We start from the raw sequence: 24,062 nt of genomic DNA, 5'->3' as shown, positions 1-24,062 counted from the left end.
TCTGACCCAAGGCAGTGGGCGGGAGATGGAGATGACCCTTCATCCACAGGGAGTTAAGATGAGATGGAAATAAGTGATAATTTTTCTCTGGTTGTAAGAAAACAGGATTCATATGTATCCCAAAATTATTTCCTTGCTGTGGAATTGGTTATGCATTTTGTGCTTTCTGTCTCCATTGATGCACATTTCTTCCCAATGATGAAAAGATGGCATGTGGAAAATTGAAAATTCATCTTCATCAGTGATCATTGGTCCAACAACACTTCTTGTTGGATCATATTCTGAAATTTAAGTAGTTTTCAATTGGGTTTTTTAACTTCTTGTGCTCAGACTTTAGTGGAAGAGGATCCATGATTAGGTTCATGAATATAGTTACTTCATCATTCACTGTATGAATTCTTGCCTTGCAAGATCTCCCTACACATCTCAAGAATGCTTTTGAGTTATCCTTGGTTTTCTTATTAGAACAATACCTAAAATGTTCATTATTCACCAGTACTAGATTTTAGGGACTTAGCCTTGGGTTTCAAGCTATAAGAACATAAGAATGAAGGAGACTGCAAGAGACCATAAGGCCTACACTAGGCAGCTCCATATCCATCACCACCTGTCATCCCCATCTATAAAGTTGTCTAATCGTTTCTTAAAAAACTGATAGTTTCAGCACTTACTACATGGTTACTAAGTTTATTCCATTCATTGACCACCCTATTAGTAAACCAATTCTTGCCTATTTCCTTTTTAAATCTAAATTTGTCCAGTTTATAACCATTACTGCGAGTCCTGCCCTGTTGTTTCAATATGATGACCTTGTTTGCATCACCCTTGTTAAAGCCTTTGATCCACTTGAACACCTCTATTAGATCACCCCACACTCTGCGTCTTTCCAGAGAGTGTAAGTTAAGGTGCCTAAGCCTCTCTTCATAAGGCAAATTTCTGAGTCCATGTATCATTTTGGTCATTCTTCTCTGTACTGATTCTAGTGAATTGATGTCCATTCTGTAGGACAGAGACCAAAACTGTACCACTTAGTCAAGGATGTCTAACTAACGTTGGACAGAATTTGATAATCACCTCTTCACTTCTACTCATAACTATCCTAGCAATGAAATCTAATGCTCTGTTAGCTTTATTCCTGGTGCTAATGCACTGTTTCCTGGTTTTAAGGTCCGGACTCACTAGAACTCCCAAGTCTCTCTCGCACTCAGTTTTCTCTAAAAGCGCGTTATCTAAGCTGTATCTATTTTCAGGGTTGTGTAGCCCTACATTTAACACGCTACAATTAGATATATTGAAGCTCATTTGCCATTTCACTGACCATGTGAACAATTTGTTAAGATCATCCTGCAGAATCTCTGCATCGTCTCCTGACCTAATTAGGCATACTATTTTAGTGTCGTCCACAAACTTACTAACATCACTATTTATCCCATCATCTAAGTCATTTATGTACATAATGAACAACAAGGGACCCAAAACCGAGCCCTGGGGGACCCCAGTAGTAACATTGCCCCACCTAGATTTTACTCCATTTATGGTGACCCGCTGTTTTCTATTACTAATCCAAGCTCTAATCCATTCTAACACTTTAACTCCTATGCCATGGGCTTTGATTTATAAATTATAATAAAGCTTAATTTCCATTCCAAGTTTTGCATATCCTCAAGGAATGTATAAAAGTAATTGAAGATACAAGGAGTAATTGGTGCGATAAATAGTTGTCTCCTATACACCCTTTACAAGACATTTGTGGATAGGTGTGACTGGAAATGGTCAGAAGTAGTGTCAGGTCATAAAGATGAAAGACTGCAAGAGGCCATAAGGCCTACACTAGGCAGTTTCATGTCCGTTACATAAAGTTGTCTAACCTTTTCTTAAAACAACTGATAGTTTCAGTGCTCACTACATGGTTAAGTCTATTCCAGTTGTTGACCACTGTTGACAAACCAGTTCCTATTTCCCTCTTAAATGTAAATCTTAGATCACTGCATTTTTCCAGAGAGCATAAGTTAAGGTGTCTGAGCCTGTTCTTGTAAGGTGAAGTTCTGAGTCCATGTATCATTTTGGTCATTCTCCTCTGTACTGGAACATCCCGCTAGGATTATCCCAAAATAAAGTGATAATCTAAAAGACATTTGTAGGTAGGATTAACCAGAGGTGAGAAGTGAATTTAAAAAACATTTTGTTTAGAAAATATTGCAAATGAAAAACAAATGTATTTTATCTGTAATAGTTCTAAAGCTACAATCTAACTGTAATTCTTTATTTTTTTCAAACATAATTAATCTGTTAGTGAATTAGATATATAAATCCCTTATTTTTTGTAATATTTACAATTAACTAGTCATGCAGTTATTGCAAATAGTGTTTTTATTTGTGATATTTCTGTCTACATACCAAGAGCTTTTCCCCCCTTATAAGGGAGGTCATGAAGTCGAAGGCACATACCCACTACCATCCATTCCACTTCCATCCACCACCCTTTCCCCCCTCTCATGGGTGATGGGTCATCCCTGTATCCTGCCTACTGCACTGGGTCAGAAGCAATGTAGCAATACATAGTAATATTTCTATAATTACAACTTGCAATTCTTTATTTTTTCAAACAGCTTTAACCTTTTCAGTATGAGTCAAATTCTTGTGCACAGTATTGGCTGCTATATATGTATGATGCATCACACTACTCACATTATAAAATATAAAGTCACTGCTGTTTTATTTATTCTCCCTTACTCTCAGTAATAATAAACACAGAAAATATGATCAAACCAGGTTATAGAATACAGGACAACACAATATTTCTTCCCCAAGTGATCTATGGGCCCACCCAGTGGCTGTTGCCAGTCATATGGAAGCTGTGGGTCTCCTGTAAAAAACCTTGGGCCAATGTATTGATTAATCATTTACTTAGCTAGACAGCAATGCTGAACATTTATATCTATTACCAGCAGTGACCAGGTTGAGGATATATCATACCAGTAATATTGACAAGTTCCACTTTTTATTATAAAGAGGGGACGAAGAATTACATGTCTTTTATATTTTTCAAGAATTGTATATGTACTGTATATACTTTTGTACAGTTAGTTGTGAAAATTAAATTTTTGGGCAAAAAATTGAGGGGTTGACATGTCAGTAATGGTTTCTTTAGGTTGAAATCTATACTAGAAAGGGCAATGAGCAACTTTTAGATTTAAACATGAAAAATTTACCCATTACTGTTGATAGATAATGGAAACATAAAATATGTACCAATTATAGGTATATCTCTGCCATTTCAAGCAATTGTCATAACAGTATTTGTTGATTAAAACACCAAATACATAGCAGTCGATAAACAAGAAATCCATTGTAAAAAAATAACAAATCAGACCAGTGTCAATGGATCACCAATTCCAACATAACAGTACAATGTCTCTCATATGAATTAGTTTCATGATATGATACTATTTAGGTCAAAGGCTTCTTAATAGAACATCTAACATGGCAGTACTGACTGGAAGATTGCAGCCAAACTAACAGTGTTTCAGTATGATGTGCCATAAATGGTGAACAATCTAGCAGACATTTGGTGTTTCAGGCTTAGCAGCCTGCATGTTCAAAGGACAATTTTCTGAATAAAATAATATATGTAATGAAATATGGTGTTTTATTACTGTTCTGTTTTTCCATTATCCTAACATGTACCATAAATCAAGGGTTGATCTATACACAAAGCCTTAATTGAGCATGTACAGTACATACCAATTGCCTTTTCTCCCTTGCAAGGGCAGTGGTCAAGTCATGGAAGAAACATACAAAGAAAAAGGAATCCCTTGTCCCCTCACTCTGCCTTATTTAGTCACATTTTATGACATGTATAGGAATACTGTGGCAGCATTCTTATCTTCCACAACAGCATGTAAAAAGAAGTGATGTCCTAAGAGTGTTACAGGGGAAATTTAAGAACATATCTATAAACTAGAAAAGTCAATCTGCAATAGCAGACAAATATCTATAAAATTTTGAGACTTAGGTCTCAACTCCTCATTTGTGGAGGTCCTGCCATCATTGGCGGTCTCATGCCTCCTGGACCCATCATCATTGGTCCCATGTGACCCATTGGCGGTCTCATGCCTGAAAGAAACGTACAAAAACAATTTTTACACCTCCATATTCAGTGAAATAAATGCAATGTGTGTACACAAATCCTTGAACATAAAACCTTACCAGGCATCATCCCTGGTGGCATTCCTGGACCTGGAGGTCCCATCATTGGAGGGCCCATCATGGGTCCTCTTGGGCCCATGGGTGGCATGCCAGGCACGCTTCCAGGCTGCATGCCAGGCGGACCCATACCAGGTCCACGGGGTGGACCTTGTGGTCCAGGCATCCCCTGTGGACCATTAGGGCCTGCTGGACCAGGGCCACCTGGACCAGCTGGATGAGAAAAATATTGAAGCATAAGAAAAATGACAATAACGAATATCTAAATATATCAAAACTGGTTTGGGGTTCAATCAAATACATAAAATACAATGAACATTTTCAAGAAAAAACTTACAAATCATTTCTCCAGGAACAGTGTTGGGAGGAGGAATAGCTGCTCCTTTGGGAATTTTTCCTGCTTTGAAAGCAGCAGCTGTTTGAAAAAAAAGTATGTCATCAATACAAATGCATCTAAACAATGAACAAGCACTATCTATATACCGAGAGCTTTTCCCCCTTTACAAGGGAGGTATTCAAGTCGGAGGCATGTACCTAATCCCACCACCCCATCCCATCTCAGCTCCTCATGGATGATGAGTCATCCCTGCATCCAACAACTGCAGCTTAAACTCATATGAATTATAGAAACTTTAAACACATTAATAATCTCCATTCCTACATATCAGGGTGGCATATAATATTCTATCTCAGAGTCCCAGACTGAGGACAATAGAAAACTTTTATTTCAGACACTAATAACACTTCTGACTTCAGACTAAATGACACTTCTGCTTCCATGTCTGCATTCTAACATCTTACCCCTGAAATGGAATTCTACTAAACTTAAAAACCTCAATCCTGGTAAACCACGTTCAATTATAACTTTAACATTACACGTCTATATTATATCATACAAGTACACCAAGGTGAACTGGTAAATATAGGGTAATAACTGGTATTACCGATTCAAAACTAAGATGCATAATTCTTGAATAGCAATATAGTTTTCCCCCTCTGGAATTCTACCTTTTCTACACAAATTATTTTCAATAAAAAATGGTCAAAAAGAGTAACTGTATTACTTAATTTTCAATTTTATAAAACCAATAATAGTGGCATCACCTATACAACATAATAAAATTGATACGTCACTGGTCATTTGTTTATGAACAGCAATATATCCATACCCCCTTACATGGGGTGGTAGCCAAAGTACACACATGCATATGTATACCAACTGGCTTTTCCCCCTTACAAGAGTGGTAGCCAAAGTCAAAGGCATAAATCTACTCCCACCCATTTCATCACCACATCTCGACACTCCCATTCACCACCCCATCCCTCCCTCTTTTCTTGGCTCCTCCTGGATGATTGTTCATCCCTGCATCTCACCCACTGCCCTGGGTCAAAAGCATTGCAGCTAAACACAGCACATCCACAGCAAGGCCACAAATGGCATAATTCCACTACCACCCACTCTACTCCCATTCACCACCCTTCCCTCTTTTCTTTGCTCCTCCTGGATGATGGGTCATCCCTGTATCTTGCCCATTGTCCTTTTAATAAACAACAATATTTACCATATATATCACACAAAAATTTCACCATCAAGTGAAAAACTGGAAAAGAAAAAATATATATTTCAACTGCCAACTGCAGCCCTCATTGGTAAAGTACTCGTACTTACTGACGAGGGCTCCAATTGACAGCCAAAATACAATATTTTTTCCACTTTTTCTTTCACTCTGACAGCAGAATTTTTGAGTTATACACAAATATGCTTCTACATTTTGCTCTAGTATATATATATATATATATATATTCTCTTATTTTTATTAAAAAAAAATTACTTAGTTTTCAAAATTATACAATTTATATGCAATGAGCATGGCAATTTTGCCTGAGTTACACCCACCTTCAGAATACATAATGGTGACAAGGCATGTTCTCAATTAGGTTATATTAGATTATCTTAATCAGGTTAGATATGTTAATTTCTTTACCCTGAAAACAACAAAAAGTGGCAGGCAGGCATTTAGAAAATGAATGTGGAGGATGTTCATAGAAAACAAAGGAGCATTGTGATAATTGCTTTTTGTCTTCCCTACTTTCAGAATCAATTCAAGAACATAATCAGTTTTACTTTGAACAATTTCAATCACCTTGGGTTTCTTTATTAAGATCATATATAGTCTTTATGACATATTTTTGCCTCTATCTTGATTCTTTCAGCCACTGGGTCATTATGGGTTATGGGACCTCCATGAACACAGTTCCACCCACATATACAATTAGGTAAATACAACTACATAGATACACACTCACATATAGTTTTCATACAAAATTTATCCAAGGAAACAACTTACTTGTAGCATCGATAAGGCTCTGTGCTTGCTCTTCCATCCATTTTTGGTAGTAGATCTTCACATTTTCTTTGTGCTTACGTCCCTGACAATGTGTTTTTCTTACTGAGGGCTGAAAAAAAAAAAAAATGTACTATAATTATTTCTTTCTCAAAGGATATGACAAATCATAACTCAAATACAAATTATGAATGTTCTTATATCATATCATGATTCAACACCATGAAGGGTAGAAATTTACATGATACTAACCAACAACTATCAAACTAAAGAATGAAAGAATAAATAACAATGGGAAACTAATCTGAAACATATAGAATCTATATCCTTACCGAGTCATGTGTGAGGTATGTGTCGCAGTAGTCACAATAATATCTGAAAAAAGAAAAAAATCTTAAGATCCACTGAATACACAAGGTGAAAATTCTTCTATTAAAAATATATTAATCAATCAATTGTTGCCTTGAGATTCACAAAGTGGAAAACCTGCAGCCCCAAAGTGGCTGGCAACAGTCTTTGCAGCCTTCTACAGAACTCCCTGTAAAGAAACTTTAGACTGTTGTCTGTATTGTATCAGCATGGGGCTGTTTCTAGGTTACACGTTCAAAGTGGCAGAGAGGAGAAAAGTCATCAATTTTGTCTCTACGTATGAAAAAATGTAAGAAATACAGTTGAAGTTGATAAAGATATATTGGGCCCAATGTGGAGACACAGTGCCATCTCCTAATGGAAGAGAGGTTTTTTTTGGGTTTAGAAAATGGGCAACTCCTCTTTATTGGGTAAATTTTTAGTTGTGCACACATATGCAATATAGCAATAGAAATTGAATTATTCATTTTGTAAATTATAATAGATCAACGTAATATATGATTTTCTTGGCAGAAATCAATAACAAAAAATTGCTCAAATGTATTTTCTAACTAATGAAGTCGCAGCGGTTGAATGATACACCATGTTTGTTTTGATGGGTCAAAGAAATGAAAGAGGGACAAATTAGTCTATTCTAACCTAACAAATGTTTAGTAATTCGATGACTCAAATTCTAAAGATCATCCGGGTCATCGTCATGGATCCTGATGGCCTGATTATTATTGTACCTCAGGCAATTAAGACAATGGCAGAACTCAGTGTTCTCTCATTAAATCCAAGCCCTATTTTCTTTGTAACAGCGCATATTAACGTCACCTGGAGTTGGAGAGCACCCAGTCCATGTGAAAGCCATTGTCTGATAGTGACTGGACTGGCATGGCATCTGTACCGTATCCTAATGGCTTTGTTTGTTAGTAAATTTGGTAAATTTTTAGTTTCGACCATGGGCACAATATAGCAATAGAAAATTAATTATTAATTTTGTAAATTATAATGTATCAATGTAATATGCAAATTTGTGAGCAGAAATAAAAAACAAAAAAGGTGCTAAAACAGATTTCGTAAGTAAAGAAGTCGTGTTGGACGAATGGTACACCATGTTTATGATAGATGCCGACATCGAAGAAATGAAAGGATGATTAATTCGTCTAACCTAACCTGTGTTTAGTAAATCATTACCTGCAAATTTAATGTCATCCAGCCCGTCCTTGTTGTTGTTGTGAGAGCCTTTGGTGGGCTTTTCGACCACTCTCAGCTTGCGGGGTGTACAAAGTTCTTGCAGCTTGAAGGAATGCATGTATCTCCGCTCCATAACATTCCTTCAAGAAAATGTACCTGGCGAGGTACTGTCGGAAGTACTGAGGCCGTCAATTGACAGACGACAAGATGGCGTCCCGATCCTATGCTACCGACTTCATTCATTAGCATATTTGCTTGTAGCAAGGTACTTTTTATTTTCATTTCCGCCCACAAAATTGCATATTACATTGATACATTTTAATTTACAAAAAATTAATGATTAATTTTCTATTACTAAATTGCACCCACGGTCAATACTAAAAAAATACCATAAATTTGCTTGTAGCAAGGTTTTTTGTTTTTCATTTCCACCAAGAAAATTGCACATTATGTTCATGTATTATAACTTACAAAATTAGTACTTAATTTTCTAATGCTATATTGCGTAGGTGTGCACAACTAAAATAATACCTTTTATTGTTACATCTTGCCAGAACCACATATCCAAATAAACTTGTCTTTTGTAAGTTGGAAAAATTAAATGCAGAAATCAATACGTGATAAATCAGCAAGAGGTCAACTTAGCAATATTAAAGCTGGCTCAGTTGGTGCAACTCAAGATATAATATCATCACAAAAATAGCAATGCAACATTATCAAAGTATTTCTCCTAACCCTAATATCACAGCAGCGGTAGCCCACTACGGCTGTGAGGATCGACCTCGGAACTTGAACTTCACTAAGTAACAATAAGCTAGCCCACAACACCTATCCTATAATCCTATTCTTTATTTTGCCACCCCCATACTCAATCCCTATATATAATACTGCCCAAGGGCAGCCCTGTGCGGGTCCCTATTGAGAAGGGAGAGATAGTTTATCAGAGGTTGGCGGAATAATCATCATTACAACCCTGTCCAAGCCCAAGGTGAGGGGTGCTAAATTAAAAGAAACTCCTGATTTACAGGAAACCATTGGAATAGTTCCAAAAGCTTTTCATGCACCATTAAATCACTACGTATAATGAATAAATTCTAGAATATCAACTTTCTTACTTATATACTTACTTTGGCATTTTAAATGTTTCCTGGAGCACTCAGGGACAGCCGCTTGTAGCATACAGTCGTTCCCAACGTAAACAAGGTTCTAGCTTCGCTAGTGGTGCCATATCGAAAGGAAACATTACCGCTAGATTAAAAAATAATTATATTGGACACACAAATACAATAAACAGAAAATAACAAGAGATTTTTTTTTGTTCATTATATAAATAGATTACCATTTGCCAGGCTATCCTCCAAAAAAGAAAAAGAGATAACACTAAGCTTTTCTGCTAGATTACATACAAAATTCCTCTATATTTAGTAGGAATACACTAGTGGGGCAACACTTCATATACAAAATAAATAATGGAAAGGATGTGGGGTACGTAGTTTCATGTGAATTGGATGAATTAGATGTACTAATTGGTGCAGTGTCTTATTTGATGTTTTAATACATTCTATGATCAATGTGGTATTTTTTTTAGTTTCGACCATGAGCGCAATATAGCAATAGAAAATTAATAATTGATTTTGTAAATTAAAATGTATCAACGTAATATGCAATTTTTTGGGCGGAAATGAAAATAAAAAGTACCTTGCTACAAGCAAATATGCTAATGAACGAAGTCGGTAGCATAGGACCGGAACGCCATCTTGTCGTCTGTCAATTGACGGCCTCGGTACTTCCGACAGTACCTCGCCAGTTACATTTTCTTGAAGGAATGTTATGGAGCGGAGATACATGCATTCCTTCAAGCTGCAAGAACTTTTTATACCCCGCAAGCTGAGAGAGTGGTTGAAAAGCCCGCCAACGTCTCTCACGACGACGACAACGAGGACGAGCCGGATGACATTTAATTTGCAGGTAATGATTTATTAAACACAGGTTAAGTTAGGTTAGTTTAGTTTAGGTTAGACGAATTTATCATCTTTTCATTTCTTCGACGTCGGTATCTATCATAACATGGCGTACCATTCGTCCAACACGACTTCGTTACTTACGAAATCTGTTTTAGCACCTTTTTTGTTTTTTATTTCTGCTCACAAAATTGCATATTACGTTGATACATTATAATTTACAAAATTAATGATTAATTTTCTATTGTTATATTGCGCCCATGGTCGAAACTAAAAATTTATCGTCAAAGTTAACGAAAACCGAATTTGGAGAATGAAGCCAAAAATATATAATGTTACTCAAAGCCAGGCCTTTCAATTTTGAAAGAACCAGTCAATTTGAGGACATGGCAGCTCTTCGGGTTTACTCATCTTTCTTCATCATTGTTCCTTGGAAACCTCGACGCATTTTAGGCCTATCCCCACAGGTTGCTGGTAAATGTGGTATACCTGCCGCAACAACGTGTAACGAGTGGGTCAGCTTAACATTGGTGGTAATCAGGGCCCTCACATAGAGTGGAAGGGTATATGCCCGGAGGGCAGCGCTTTTAGGTGACGGCAATTTTAGCCTGGACTTGCCTCCCACAAGGCATAATACAAACAAAAAAAGGTCAAAGAAGCCGTGAATATTTTACCGTAATCGACTAATTTTGCATTAGAATCAACAAAATATGATATATTTCCCCTTGTGGTGATTAATTTGACAACAGCAACATCACCATTGGTTGATACTAGACAGTGATATTAGTCGATACTAGTTTTCGTCATCGCATCGCGTGCGGAGCCTCTTCTCGAGCCATAAGCAACATTTCTGTCTTGCTGAGGTCGCCTTTCTGTAATGGACACGTGACCTCCTCTGACCCTAATGAATCAAGCCTGTCTGAGGAAGGCAAAGATATTTACGAAAAGGCATGTGTTCCCATTGGCCAGTAGTAGAATATAGAGATAATCGTAGCCAATCTTAATTAGTTGTAGGAGGAGTCTATCTTTTCCAGAGGTTTCCTCCTGGCCTGCAACAGAGTAAATTTCAGTCTCCTCTGGCACTCTAAATCATTCAGTTTAAAGTTAAGTAGAAGGGTTTAAATGTCAAAGTTCTCGAGAAGTTAAAGACAAGTCAGTTTCTAAGCTATTATCACAGAGTCAAGTTCAGTTCTATCAGTTCAAGAAGAAAGTGTGTTAAATCCGAGAGCTAACTATAAGTGATTCATTGAGCACGCTCAGAGATTAGCGGTCACAGCTGGAACTGCAACAAGGATGTTCATATAAGGTCAGTATCACTTTATAGTCCAGCCTCCCACACCCGTACACCATCAACCGCCCCTAATCGCTTACGAAAAAGCGTATTTTGGCAAAAGCCCTCTTACATTACCATTCCCTCTGATTTTTCTACGCTTATGTAGCCAAAAGATAATTTTATGGTAGAAAGGAAATGGAGAAGGGTGAGAGGTAGAGGTGTAAACAAAAAATATATGAAGAGGGGATGGTCTCTACAACAATGAAAGGGTCATAAATTTGAAATTTAAGGGAGCCAGATATAATTTCGAACATGCTTCAACCTTGGATGGACAAGCGCTAAGACGCGTTTTGATATAAAGATTGAGTTCGTAGAAAAGTCTGGTTGAGTGGTCAGTCTTTACAATACCCTATAGTAGCACCTATAGATGACTGCTGAGGTCAGTAAAACAGCATCGTTATATTGCATTTCTATTGGGTGAAAATTCGCTGCGTTGTGTTTTATTCTGATGTGCCACGTTGATATGTAAGGGTTTTGTTAAAGAGCACCATTAAGGCCTGTCCATATGAGCGGGCCTGATCGGCGGCCGCATTTAACGGTCAAACGGTCAAATTGCCCGAGTGCTCGTCAAGCGAAATCACTAAGGCGGTGCCCGGTAGCTGGAGCTTCGACCCTGCCAGACGCAAGTTAATATCGTGAATCCACAGCAGGCTCCCTTCCCACATCCCACGTTTCTTTGTCTTCTTTCTCTTTAGACAATATCTTCTTGACAATGGTAGGGGCCATCCTTGTCGTACCGCACTCCACACGCTACTGGCATCGTCGGGCACGCTCAGCTATTCATCAACTCGGTCGTGTGGACAACGTCCACGGGCAGGCCCGGCAGAATTTGCACACCAAGCGCGCTGCCCGACGGGCACGCCCGATCGTCTGGACACGGCTTTACATGATTTGATGTTGTCTGTATTTTTTCATAGTTTAAAGCATTTTGCAAATATCTTATTCTGTTTTCAGGTGCGGGTGGAAGACACCGACTTGCTGGCAATGCCGGTGCACTGTAGTTCAAACACCAATATACTCCCATTTATGACGTCGAGGGTGTCATAGGATATCATGAAAAATCAAGAGTGTCTGTCGTGGGTTTGGTTCGGTATGGACAAGCCAGGGAAATGAGACTCACAGTATCACTAACACTAAGATTTAATGGTTAATAGGCTCGTAGGTCACGGACGAGGGCTCGTAGAGGGAAGGTCATGAGTGAGGGCCTCATCAAGCGTCGTGGCTTTGGATGAAGGGCCACAGGAGGGAACGAGGCGAATTGCTGGGGAGAACTGGTCCCGAGCCGTCTTGCTGAAGAGAACTGGTCCCGAGGCGGCTTGCTGGAGAGAACTGCTGCTTGGAGTTGAGTCCAGGAGAGAAGTCGAGAGAGAAGTTGCGACTTGCTAGGTAAGACCACCCGCTCGCGCGGGATCGGCTTTTGTGGGAGGGGAAGAATGTCTGTAAGAAAATGAAAAGATAGTAGTGTATAAAAGAGGGCTAATGCCAATGCGCTTTTACGTGAGCGATTAGGGGCGGTTGGTGGTCGTGGCTCGGGAGAAATGGGCAGGGAATTTGGACAGCGGCGCCGACGCATGGGATTAGAATCACCAAAAGTTGAGAAAATGGTAGGAGGCGTAATAGTGAAGGTGGAAAACGGAAAAATCTTAGGGGGAGGTAAACTGAAATGAGAAGATGTAGTATAAGAAAAAGTTAGAAAGGAAGCGAGTTCTAGTCCAAGAAAAAATACGTGTAGATGTTTGTGCGTGGGGCGTAGCTATATTCGTGAGAGATGTGTGTTATCTTACGGGGAGTGAGCAGAGTTCACTTCCCGCGTGTAGAGATGCTGATTAACCCCAGCTAGGTAACACGTTCCTGATTAGCCCCAGGTTGGGCATGAGCGTCCCTGTTTAGCCCCAGGGATGGGCTTGAGCGACGAGCGAGCGATATCCGAAGCGTAGTTAGGAGAGTGGATCCAATGGCGGTGCAAGGGTGGGTGGGTGGGCAGGCGGGCGGGTGTTGTTTTATCTTTCTCCTTCAAAGCATAACTCTGAAAGCAGAGAATTGCGTGACTTGGGAATTATGTGTAAATGTCAGAAGTGTAAATCCACTCGCTAGCGTCAGTGAAGAGACCAGGGCGTGGGTGCGGGCCGGTCGACAAGAGAGGCTCCCCAATTCCTCTCCCACGACCAGTCGGCGAAGAGTTAAGGGCTCTGAATCAGAGTTGGATTAAGGGCTTCCGCTAAGTGTGTGTGTATCTCTTTTCTTCCAAGCACAACTCTGAAAGCAGAGAATTACGTGACTTGGGAAATGTGTGTATTTGTCTTAAGTGTAAACCCTCCTGCCGACGCCAACGAAGAGGTCAGCCTTGTGCCAGACAGGTAGCAGCAAAGGAGAAAAGTCTCGCCGCCACCGGCCGGCGAAGATTGCTTGGCGCTTGTTGAGTGTGCTGGAGCGGAGAGCAGACAGCTTTCAGAGTTCCTGATTGGCTGGCCGCTGGCTGGCCGGGACGTCTTTGCGAACTATGTTTGCCAACTACAGCGAGTATAAAAGCCAAGCTCGAGCTGTGTGACAGGCTCACCATAAAAACCCGTGGGAATCATATTCCCAAATTTTCAAGTTCAAGTTGTGTGACGGCCATGGTTTTGACCAGCGGCGCGGCACTACATGTCTCTGAAAGACAGAGGCGCAACCTTTACTGGCTGATAGTTTCTGCATTTGGGATCAGTGGGGAATCAATTCTAATTGGCAGGATTTGTGCAAGGGACATTGGTAAACAGATGGTCACCTTCCTTGATGTACAGAATACTAAGGACGTGATGATCAAAGCTAGTACATACACCATGTACTATTTTTGGTGGGATTCAATACATTCTCTCGCTTATCAAACGAGAAACTCCATCTCCAACAGAGGTACAGCTGCACAACACTTTCCGTGCATCTTTCCAAATTTGGAGCTAGCTGTTTCTGCAGACCATGTCTTTGGATTCCAGTGACTGTGTATGGGTGACAAGAGTTCATTAATACGACAGTGATGTAGTGCTACCGGAGCTCGCCTGAGCACTGCCCTGGAACCTCTGCAAATAGAAAGCATTTTTCTCTGCTTGATAATCATATTCATTTTATGATAATTAGAGTGCAAACACGAAATACTTAAGTCGAGAACACAATTGTAAAGAAAGATCTTAGGAATTTATGCCTAGATTTTTCACAATTTTCCTTTACATTTACGCTGTGGGAAGGTTAAACCATTCTCACAGATATTCTTGGGAAGTCATATCTTCCTCGTATCACTTTAGCCGATCATCAAACATAGAAAAAAAAAAAAACATATCTAGCTATACAGACAAAATTTCATTTGCCATTTTTTCAAGGAGTCACTTTTCCTCTTGCACCCACCTCCGAACGCTTATGTTTAGACTATTTAGAAAAACTCTATCTAGTCTTTATATCTGTAATTTCTTTGGTTATAGTAAAATAATAACTATTTTGACCAGCGTGCATCCAGTCTGATAAGCAATTCTGGAATGACTTCTAAACTATAATTTGATGTCACATATCAGCAATATGTTATAGATAGTATGAATTTAATTATATAATAGTTTGTGCATGAAACGTTTTGGTGATCTGTTTTCCAAAACACATTATATAAAATATTGTTTGTTTTCGGTATCAGCTGATTGAGCAGAAGATCGGCTTTCAGCGTCAATTGTGATCTGCATTGCAGACTGACGCGGAGGGAGAAGGCAAATAACAAACATTGTAACACTACAATGAAATATTTTATGGCAAAACGGTATTGAAGTGTTGCCAGACTTTAATGGTAAGTTCTTAGGTATCATGAATCAATAATATTATTTCGTAACATTCGAGATTCAGACGTTTCACCACTGGAAACAAATTGGTAGCAAGTGAAGTTTTAGTTTGCTTTCCACTCGTGCAGTATGTTATATAACTTTAGAAAATAGTGTAATAGAGAAATATTATTTGGAAATCACATATGTACTTAAGAACATTAAGATTTGTAAATGAAATAAACTCAAAGGTGTAAGTTAACACTGGATATTAATCATTTAATGTCACAGTCACAGAGAGAAATGTTTTCATTTTAGTATAAATTATATAGTATAAGTATTGCATAGGAGTGGATTAATATATATTATAGTTAACACATGTCATTATTTTCTATATGAGTGTGTTTTTCAGAAATAGCCTCTCAAAGATATAAGTTAATAGTGGATATTAATGTAAATGTCTATTTTAGAATTTATCTGGATTTGATATAAATTATACAGAATTTATTTTGATATAAATTATATAGAATCTGTTTTGATATAAATTTCATAGAATTGCAGAGCCATGGGTTAATATTTTATAAAATTGGCACATCATTATTTTTCATACGAATGTGTTTTTCTGAACTTATTTTCGTGATAACTTTTTCATAGTAAATTATTAATTTCTGAGATTTGTGTTGAGCACACAATTGGTTGGGGAGCAAATAATGATTGTGGATGGGACCACAATACTCAGAGTTCTGTACCCTCTTTAAATAAGTTGTGTTGAAATGTGGGATGAAGTTGTGGTAGATTTTTACAACCATATTTGTAACCACATAAACAAGGAATTTAAAAACAAAACTATGTTTTCCAGTAGTTTTTATGTGACTTTAATCACACTGATACTAATTTCCACCCTGAATCAATGGTTTCACCTCGCCTTGCACCTCCTGTAATATTGGAGGTGTTACTGGGAAAGTAGGTATTTTGGACGGGGTAATTGCATGGTGCTTTTGTACCCCTAATGAATTGAAAAAAAAATGCCTGTTCTTGAAAATAGTGAAAAGATATTTTTGAAGGAAGTGAAGAGAGTGGGAGGGGTTGAGTCAGATAGAGAGGGATTAATAAAGGGTAGATGGACAAATATTAATGGAAGTGAAGGCAGAGGAAAATGGGTAGAGTATTTTAGAGAAGTCTTGAATGTGAAGAAGGTTTTTGAGGGATTAATTGTGGGTAGGAGGAGCTAGGAAAATGACTGATGGGAGAGGAAAATTATAGGGATATAGGAAAGGATAAGGTATAAATAGCATTGAAAGTAATGAAAGTTGATAAGGCACCCGGATTGGATGGGTCATGTAATGTATAAGAAAAGGAATGGTTATAGTGAATTGACTAGTGATTTTGTGTGCTTGAGAGAAGGGAATGCACCAGAGGAAGAGAGGAGTGCCTTTATAGGTTTGCTTTACAATGTATTAGTTTTAGAAGGATCAGTTTGCTGAGTTGAGTTGGAAATGCATATTGGAGGGTTAGGAAGGGAACAGAGGGAGTAATTGGGGAGGAACAATGTAGGTTTATGGTAGGGGGTAAGTGAATAAATTTTCTTGTGGTAAGGCAGATATGTGAGGAGTTTTTGGCATTTATGGATCTAAAGAATGTTTATGACAAGGCTGACAGGAAGGCATTGTGGGAGGTGTTGGAGATATATGAGGTAGGGGAAAAGCTGTAATGGGTAGTCAAAAGAATTTATATGAGATTTCCAGAGAACTTGGCATCCTACAGAACTCTCTTCTCTTTATCATATGATGGGTGCCTGCCTGTCATGGTCCTACAAAACAGATGTCAGAGAGAATCATCTCCCTGGTTCCTTTCTTTAGATCCTGTCAGCACCCTCACCTCCATCAGAAGGACCAGAAGGGACACACACATAATCTCTGAGCTAGGCTCAAGATCACTCTTTATCAGCTTCAACTGTATTTGTTCTAACTTTTCACATGATAGCCAATGACCAGTGACTGCTCCCTTCATACTTTTATGAGCAAATAACATAGAAACTACCCCCATATTAATACAATGTAAACAGTGGTCCAAGTTTTTTTTTTTTTTCTCTCGGAAATCTGTGTGAAGACAAAAGGAGTGTTTCTAGTGACCATGGGTCTGTGGGTTTCCAGTCAGGGAAACTTGAGGCAACATTTATTATTATGAGGAAGTGTTCATTTTAACATTACAAAGTTTTTTTTATATTAAAAGATTAATTATATAAATTTTTACAGGTTCAGGATGATTAGCTTGGATGCATGGATCAAGCTCAATGCTCAGACAGGTGGCAAGGATAAAATATTTCGGTATGGTGGTTAAGTTTTAAGTTCTTAATGTTTCATCTTCTGAAGCTATATTTTGATTTATAATTGCGAAATGGTCACTGGTATGCATGGTAGAACAGAGGAAGATTTTTTAAAGATAATGAGAGCAAAAGTGAAATTAGAATGGGAGAGAAAAATATAAATAATTTTTTTTTTTTTTTTTATGTAAACAAACTTAAATTAGTTTTGATCTTCTTTTGTTTCCTATCACAATTGACTTTGGGGACAAAAAATCACTAATTTCCCTCCCTGACTTTTTCCCAATATTGGAACCAGTAATGTTTTTTCCTCTACTGTGACCATGAATAGCATTGCTTGCCCCCTATTCACTCAACTGGCAAATATTTTCATCTAGCTTTGCCCTTAAAAGGCTAAATCTAGGAGCATCACCTGTCAGTTGTCGGTCAATGTATATGTGGAGGTAGAGGGGGGACTTTTCCTTTCAGAGTTATTGAGATGGGAGGGGTGGTTCATACTCTCCCTCCCCCATGTGAATATGTACTTTTGATGTGGGCACACCCCCCAAAAATGGGAGAAAAGGCTTCATAAATTAACCTGTTCTGCACAGAAAGAAAAATGTTACTTGTTTTATTCTGCTTGCAACCAATTTTATTTGGTGGTATGAAACACTTTTAGGAGTAAATGGGGCCTCTTAATTAACCTCTATTTTTTTTTTTTTTTTTTTTTTTAGTTATAATTAAGGAAAGATGATTTTTTGTGAGGTACCTCTTCAGTTGCAAAAGTGTTAGCATTTATTTTATAAGCTTACTGCACTACTTATGATGCTGTTGTTTCTTACCTCTCCAGAAAAGTTTTTGATTGTAAGGAAATGTTCACAGGTTACTGCAATATCTCAGTCGCTTTCTGAGCTACAACTTGGATGGGCGGAAAGGAAGACGAGACTTTGTTACCAAGTTGCAGATTCTTGAAAACTCATTCTCTACATTCAGGAAATGCAAGTAACTTTTGTGTTTTTGCTGTAGAATAGATGCTATTTTGATATGCCTGTAAGAGGTACCATGCCATCTAGGAGAGGATGTAGAACCACCTGGAAGTAAGGGATTGCCATACTTCCACTTCCACAAGGAGATGCAAACCCTGAGGGCCTGGTACCTGGTCTCTTCATCAGGCCCAGAAATGCTTTTCTCTCTCTCATTTTGTACCAACCTGTCTTCTTATTATTATTATTTTTTTTTCACATAAGGAAGCTCATACATGACCTATTTATATATCAAGGGTTTTTTCACCCTTACAACGGAGGTAGCCAAGTCAGAAGGCAAGTACCCACTCCCATGCATTTCACTTCCACCCATTCTACTCTCACCCATTCCACTCCCATCCACCACCCTATCCTCCCTTTCATCTTAGCTCTTCATGGATGATGGGTCATCCCTTTATCCTGCCCAGTGCCGTGGGTGAGAAACATTGCAGCAAAGCACAACACATCCACAGCAGGGCCACTTCACTTAATTGGTGATACCCCCTCTCCATCCCCTCATGCAGAAAAAAGAAAAGACAGTAAGAAATCCCCTCAGGCTGTGTCAAAATATCATTCATACATTAGCACTCCTATCCCCCCATCTCCCACCCCCTCATGTCCTACATACATAAATCAATAAATTATTCACATACATTTATCTAGTGCAACACATCCACACATGGGTCCATTTCACATGTACCACACTCACCATCACATACCAGTACAAATTGAATCTGCAGCCACCATACATCTACGTACATAAAAGAACTCCAACAAAAACTACACTTTAAACATACTACAAATAAACAGTAGCATTGCAAACAAACACAAAAAGTTGATTCAATTCCTGCATAAGTATAACATACACAGAGCACCAGTAAAGGAAACTAAATTAATGCTGCAGTCTATACTACACACATTCAATGAATTCATAACAGGCAGGGAAGGCAGCATTCAACACAAAGGTTTACTCATAGTACTAATACAAGAGTATACCCATTATCCAACAAAACAAAGGAAACAAAACCACTATTAATGGAGTAGATGAGATATAAAAGAATCTTTTCCTCCTTTTCAAAGTTCTTTGTTAATCCCTTCCATATGATGATGCCTACATAGGCATCATGAGGTGCGAGTGGGTGTATGAGAATGCCAGCATTAGTGTCTTCATTATATTTATTATGTAGTTGTAGCTGAGTGACCCCCCATATTCTGTGAACTGGCTTGATCATATTTTCTGTAGCTATTAACATTCAGAGTGAAAGAGAGCAAGTAATACAGCTATAACTTTAGATTTTATAACACGAGTATTGTGAGTCATCATCAAAACATTGTACATCTGGCAACTAATGCTGCCCTCAAGAATTTGACTGGTATTGAAGAGGTTAAACTTCTGCCCCACATTACATGTGTTCTCCTCTTTGCTTGACTTACTTTGCTTGTATCTTCTTTCTGTACATCTCATATGCTACTGAAGTTGACTCTGAGAGAGAAAGGCAAAGTGGGAGGGAAAAATATGATAGGCCTGTGTGCAGACACATACATGCAGATACACATAAGCACTCTAGAGCTTATAAGTTTATTTATGCAAGCTTGTCATAAACTAAAGTTTCTCAGTGAAAAATTATTATTACTACATAAATGAATAAAGTAGCTAGGACTGCTATTAATAATCACAATGAAATGTTCACAGATTATCACATGCATATATTTTCTCCTTTCACTTTGTCTTTTCATAAAGTGCATATTGTGTTGCATCATCAAATCATCGGACATCAGGCAGCCTAACACTGACATGCAAATATTTGACTTGTATTGAAGAGGTTAACATCTAGAATTCTTCCAATCCTTTTGGGTACCACTACAAAATTGGATTATGACCTTTCAGCCATCCTTTCAACTACCCTTACCCTTTCCTTTCCAAGACCATGGTGAATCACCACCATCTTCTCTTGTGCATCTCATCACCTTATTTTTTCCTTCTCACATACCTTCCCAAATTCCTCCACTAACTGTTTCAGTCTGTCCTCCAAATCTCCTAGAGGTAAATTGTCATTGACAAACAACATCCAGTTCATCTCTTACTTCCCTCCATTCTCATTCACTAATTACATAATCCTACATGGCACCCTCATGCTTACCTCACTCGTCTCCCCATACATATACATATTGAACAACCATAATGACATTACACAAACTAAGGTAGATACTGCATGTTGACGTGCCGATAATAGTAATGGTTATAGTATTGATAATTTCAACTTTTTTTCCCTCCCTTAACAGTGCTACGTTTGGGAAAGAGCCTTGAAATATTGTATGGAACACTCAGAACTCTCCATCTTCAAGACCTGGTGCTAAGAATAACTTTAACCTTCTCTCGTGTGTACCAGACTCTTTACTTGTTCGTAGACCACATCATTTGCATAGGAAGAATAGGTCTTGTTGACATCAACAAGACAAGATGGTCACAGCTAGCTGATAAGTTTTGGTTGGGGAGTCTTATCTTAAACCTACTGCGTGATTTGTACGAGATCTCAGTCATCTTACAGCACAAAAAACTATGTAAGAAGCCCCAAATTCTGAATTGCAGTGGAACTCCCATTGTACGAGCCCTGTACAACCATGTTCCAGCTACAAGATTTGTCACTCAGTTTGCAGAAGAACACAAAGATATTTGTATTGACAGTTTAAAGAATGTTTGTGACTTGTGGATTCCATTAGCAAATATGGGGAAGATCAACATTTCCAAAGGAACTATAGGGTTTTTAGGAACTGTGTCATCCATTGCAGGTCTCATTGCTATTTTGGATCCAATAGCAAAATTAGTACCTGCTTAGTTTTTTTTTTTTTTTTTTTTTTTTGACAGATCATTTGATTCTTGATTTTATTTTGTTTTTTATATTTCATTGTGTGTAAATAATTATTTCATTCATTACTTTTGTGTAAATATTCCTGTGGTCATATTTCAAAGATTGATATTTCATTTAGTTTTCCTTTGTCCCCATATTTTCTACTGAAGAACATGAAATATATACTTTAGATATTAGTATAGCATGATTGAGCACAAATTTTATGTCAGTGGCCCATCTGTTTACAATGGTCATGTTAAGACAAGTTTGCAAAATGAAATACACTTGCATGGTTTTTTACTAATCAGAATTATCTATAACTTTTACTTGACTATGTAAAAATAAGTATATGTTATGTTTAAATGTGATAAGGCTTGACTATAAAATTTTAAGGTGCTCCAAGTTTTATGTTTATGGTATGTTTTGATGCTTGATAAATTTATGTACAAGTGGAAGAGGCTATTATTCTTAGTTCTTTAATGGTACTCATTTCTCTTCAGTGGGACTAATGACAGCTACCTGTGTATGGCAGACCTATAAGATGGATAGCAAAACTACCCTTTTTTAAAACTCATCAATCTCCTCACTTTCATCAGTCTAGATAATGACAAGATTAATTTGCTGGAATCCTCATTGAAACTGACCAAATGTAACCCAGTAGAAGCAATCAATTGTTGTGTTGAGTTCCACAAATTCACAATGTGGAAGACCTGCTGCTCAACATTGGCTGGAAATAGTCCCTGGAACATCCAACAGTTCTGTCCAGGAAGAAATGTTGGATTGTTGTTTGTGTTGTCTCAATGTGGGACTGTTTCTATGACATCAGCTGAGTGGTAGGGAGAGGAAAACAGTCACCAGTTGTCAGTTCTCCTTAAATGAAAAAGAGTAAGAAATACAGTTGAAGTTGAGAGAGATCTTGGTCCTATTGTTGGAGGTGAGGCAGATGAGGGGTTTGAAAATAGGAAGTTTCACTCCATCTAGCAAAACCATGTGCAGGTACCTATCATTGGTCCTACCCAATAGATAAAATATCTAGTACATCGAGAGTTAATCTTATTATCATAGAGGTTTAGTATCATATCTTTTAACTGCAATTTACAATCTAGTAATGCATGCATACTTTTTGTTCATGAATATAATAATTATAGCCTCACGTTCCAGTGAGTGGAAAACCCCCAGCCCTACAATGGCTGGCAATGGTCCTTAGGCCCTACCAAATGTCTCTCGAAGGAACCAACTTTAGAATGTTGGTTATGTTGCATTGGTGTGGGACTGTTTCCATGAAACTAGCTAAAAGTAGTAGAATGAGGGGAGCAGTTGCCAGTTGTTAATTCAATGTGTGGATGTGCAAGAAATAGAGTTGAAATTGATAGAGACCTTGGAAGCCCAGTCTGGAGCCCAAGTGTCAGAACCTTAGGACTGCACTTCCTTTTGGAAGGGAGGGACTTGACAGGTTTTGAAAATAAGCAGGACTGCTGTCCATCTTACAAGACCACCACAAGCAGGTATTCATCATTGGTCCCTTTTCATGAATATTGATGATACATTAACCCTTGTTTGGACAGAAATCTGTGGGGTTATGTGATATCCTGGGAACAGAACAGCAAAGGGAATGGGAAACAGTTGTGGTTGCACACACAGTGGCAATGGGAACTATTCTAAAATCAGCCCAAAATTTCTTGTAACATATCCTATGTATGTTCAGGTTAGGGACCATTATTGATCACATTGAGAGATAGGACTAAATAAATGAAGACATTATTTGTTTATTCCTTTACACATGAACCTAGGATGAGGTGGATGGATGGGGTGAAGGGGGCTTTGGGGAAGAGGGGAATGTCTGTTGAGGAAGGACGGAAGAGGACAGAAGACGGGTGAATGGAGAATGGTTGTGTATGGATGATGTTGTGATGCATGAGGTGGAATGGGCAGGGGGATGGGGGGTGAGGTAGTATGTGTGAGCAAAATTTGACGCAGCCCGAAGGGATTTCTCCCCGTCTTCTCCTATTATGCATGGGGGGACGGAGAGGGGGGGGTCGCCGATTTAATGAAGCGGCCTTGCTGTGGATGTGCTGTGTCTTGTGACACTGCTTCTGACCCAGGGCAGTGGACAAGGTGCAGGGATGACCTGTCATCCAGGAGGTGCTAAGATAAGAGGGAGGGTGGAGGGGTGTAGTGTGTTCAGGGATGGAATGGGTGGGAATGATTTTATGCCTTTTCCTTTTTGGCTACCTCCCTTGTAAGGGGGAAAAAGTCTTGGTATATGTATGTATGTATGATGAACCCTACTTCTATCTATATATATATATATATATATATATATACGTATATATATGCAACAGTAATCACATAAAACACATGAATAAAGATTTATGCTTGTAACCACGAGGAAAATAAAGATCGGAATATTGAACGTTTTCGTCTATTAAGACATTTTCAAAGTACGAAAACGTTCAATATTCCGATCTTTATTTTCCTCGTGGTTACAAGCATAAACGTATATATATATACAGATGGGTGCCACAGAAAACCTAAGTAATGTTTGCATAGGTCTGTGCAAGCAGTATTTACTATCAAGAATAAGGGTTAGTGACATTATGGCATTTACTTTGACCCTTTCATTTTAATGAAAATTAATCAAGAAGCAAGTTTGCTACAATTTTCTAAAACTGACTACTCTGCATTCAATTGTGATATTTGTAGTTCAAAACAGGAACAAAAATTAA

The 24,062-nt window shown here is 38.3% G+C and overlaps 2 protein-coding genes across 2 annotated transcripts; one reads left to right on the top strand and one right to left on the bottom strand.

Moving 5' to 3' along the window:
- Positions 1-3,081: 3,081 nt before the first annotated feature.
- LOC143018191 (U1 small nuclear ribonucleoprotein C-like) lies at positions 3,082-9,325 on the bottom strand. Its single transcript, XM_076173379.1, has 6 exons — positions 9,227-9,325; positions 6,884-6,926; positions 6,555-6,663; positions 4,544-4,621; positions 4,210-4,419; positions 3,082-4,116 (listed from the first exon to the last, which is right to left on the bottom strand). The coding sequence occupies exons 1-6, from the start codon at positions 9,232-9,234 to the stop codon at positions 4,019-4,021; spliced, it is 546 nt and encodes a 181-aa protein (XP_076029494.1). The 5' UTR covers positions 9,235-9,325; the 3' UTR covers positions 3,082-4,018.
- Positions 9,326-15,036: 5,711 nt separating this feature from the next.
- Positions 15,037-23,688, top strand: Pex11ab (peroxisomal biogenesis factor 11ab). Its single transcript, XM_076173378.1, has 4 exons — positions 15,037-15,192; positions 17,419-17,490; positions 18,348-18,463; positions 20,771-23,688. The coding sequence occupies exons 2-4, from the start codon at positions 17,426-17,428 to the stop codon at positions 21,322-21,324; spliced, it is 735 nt and encodes a 244-aa protein (XP_076029493.1). The 5' UTR covers positions 15,037-15,192; positions 17,419-17,425; the 3' UTR covers positions 21,325-23,688.
- The last annotated feature ends 374 nt before the right edge of the window (positions 23,689-24,062 follow it).

Source organism: Oratosquilla oratoria, chromosome 34 (genome assembly GCF_046742065.1).
Source record: "Oratosquilla oratoria isolate Oo_2021 chromosome 34, ASM4674206v1, whole genome shotgun sequence".
In the NCBI taxonomy this organism is placed as follows: Eukaryota; Metazoa; Arthropoda; class Malacostraca; order Stomatopoda; family Squillidae; genus Oratosquilla; species Oratosquilla oratoria.
This window is presented reverse-complemented; position numbering and strand designations above follow the sequence as displayed.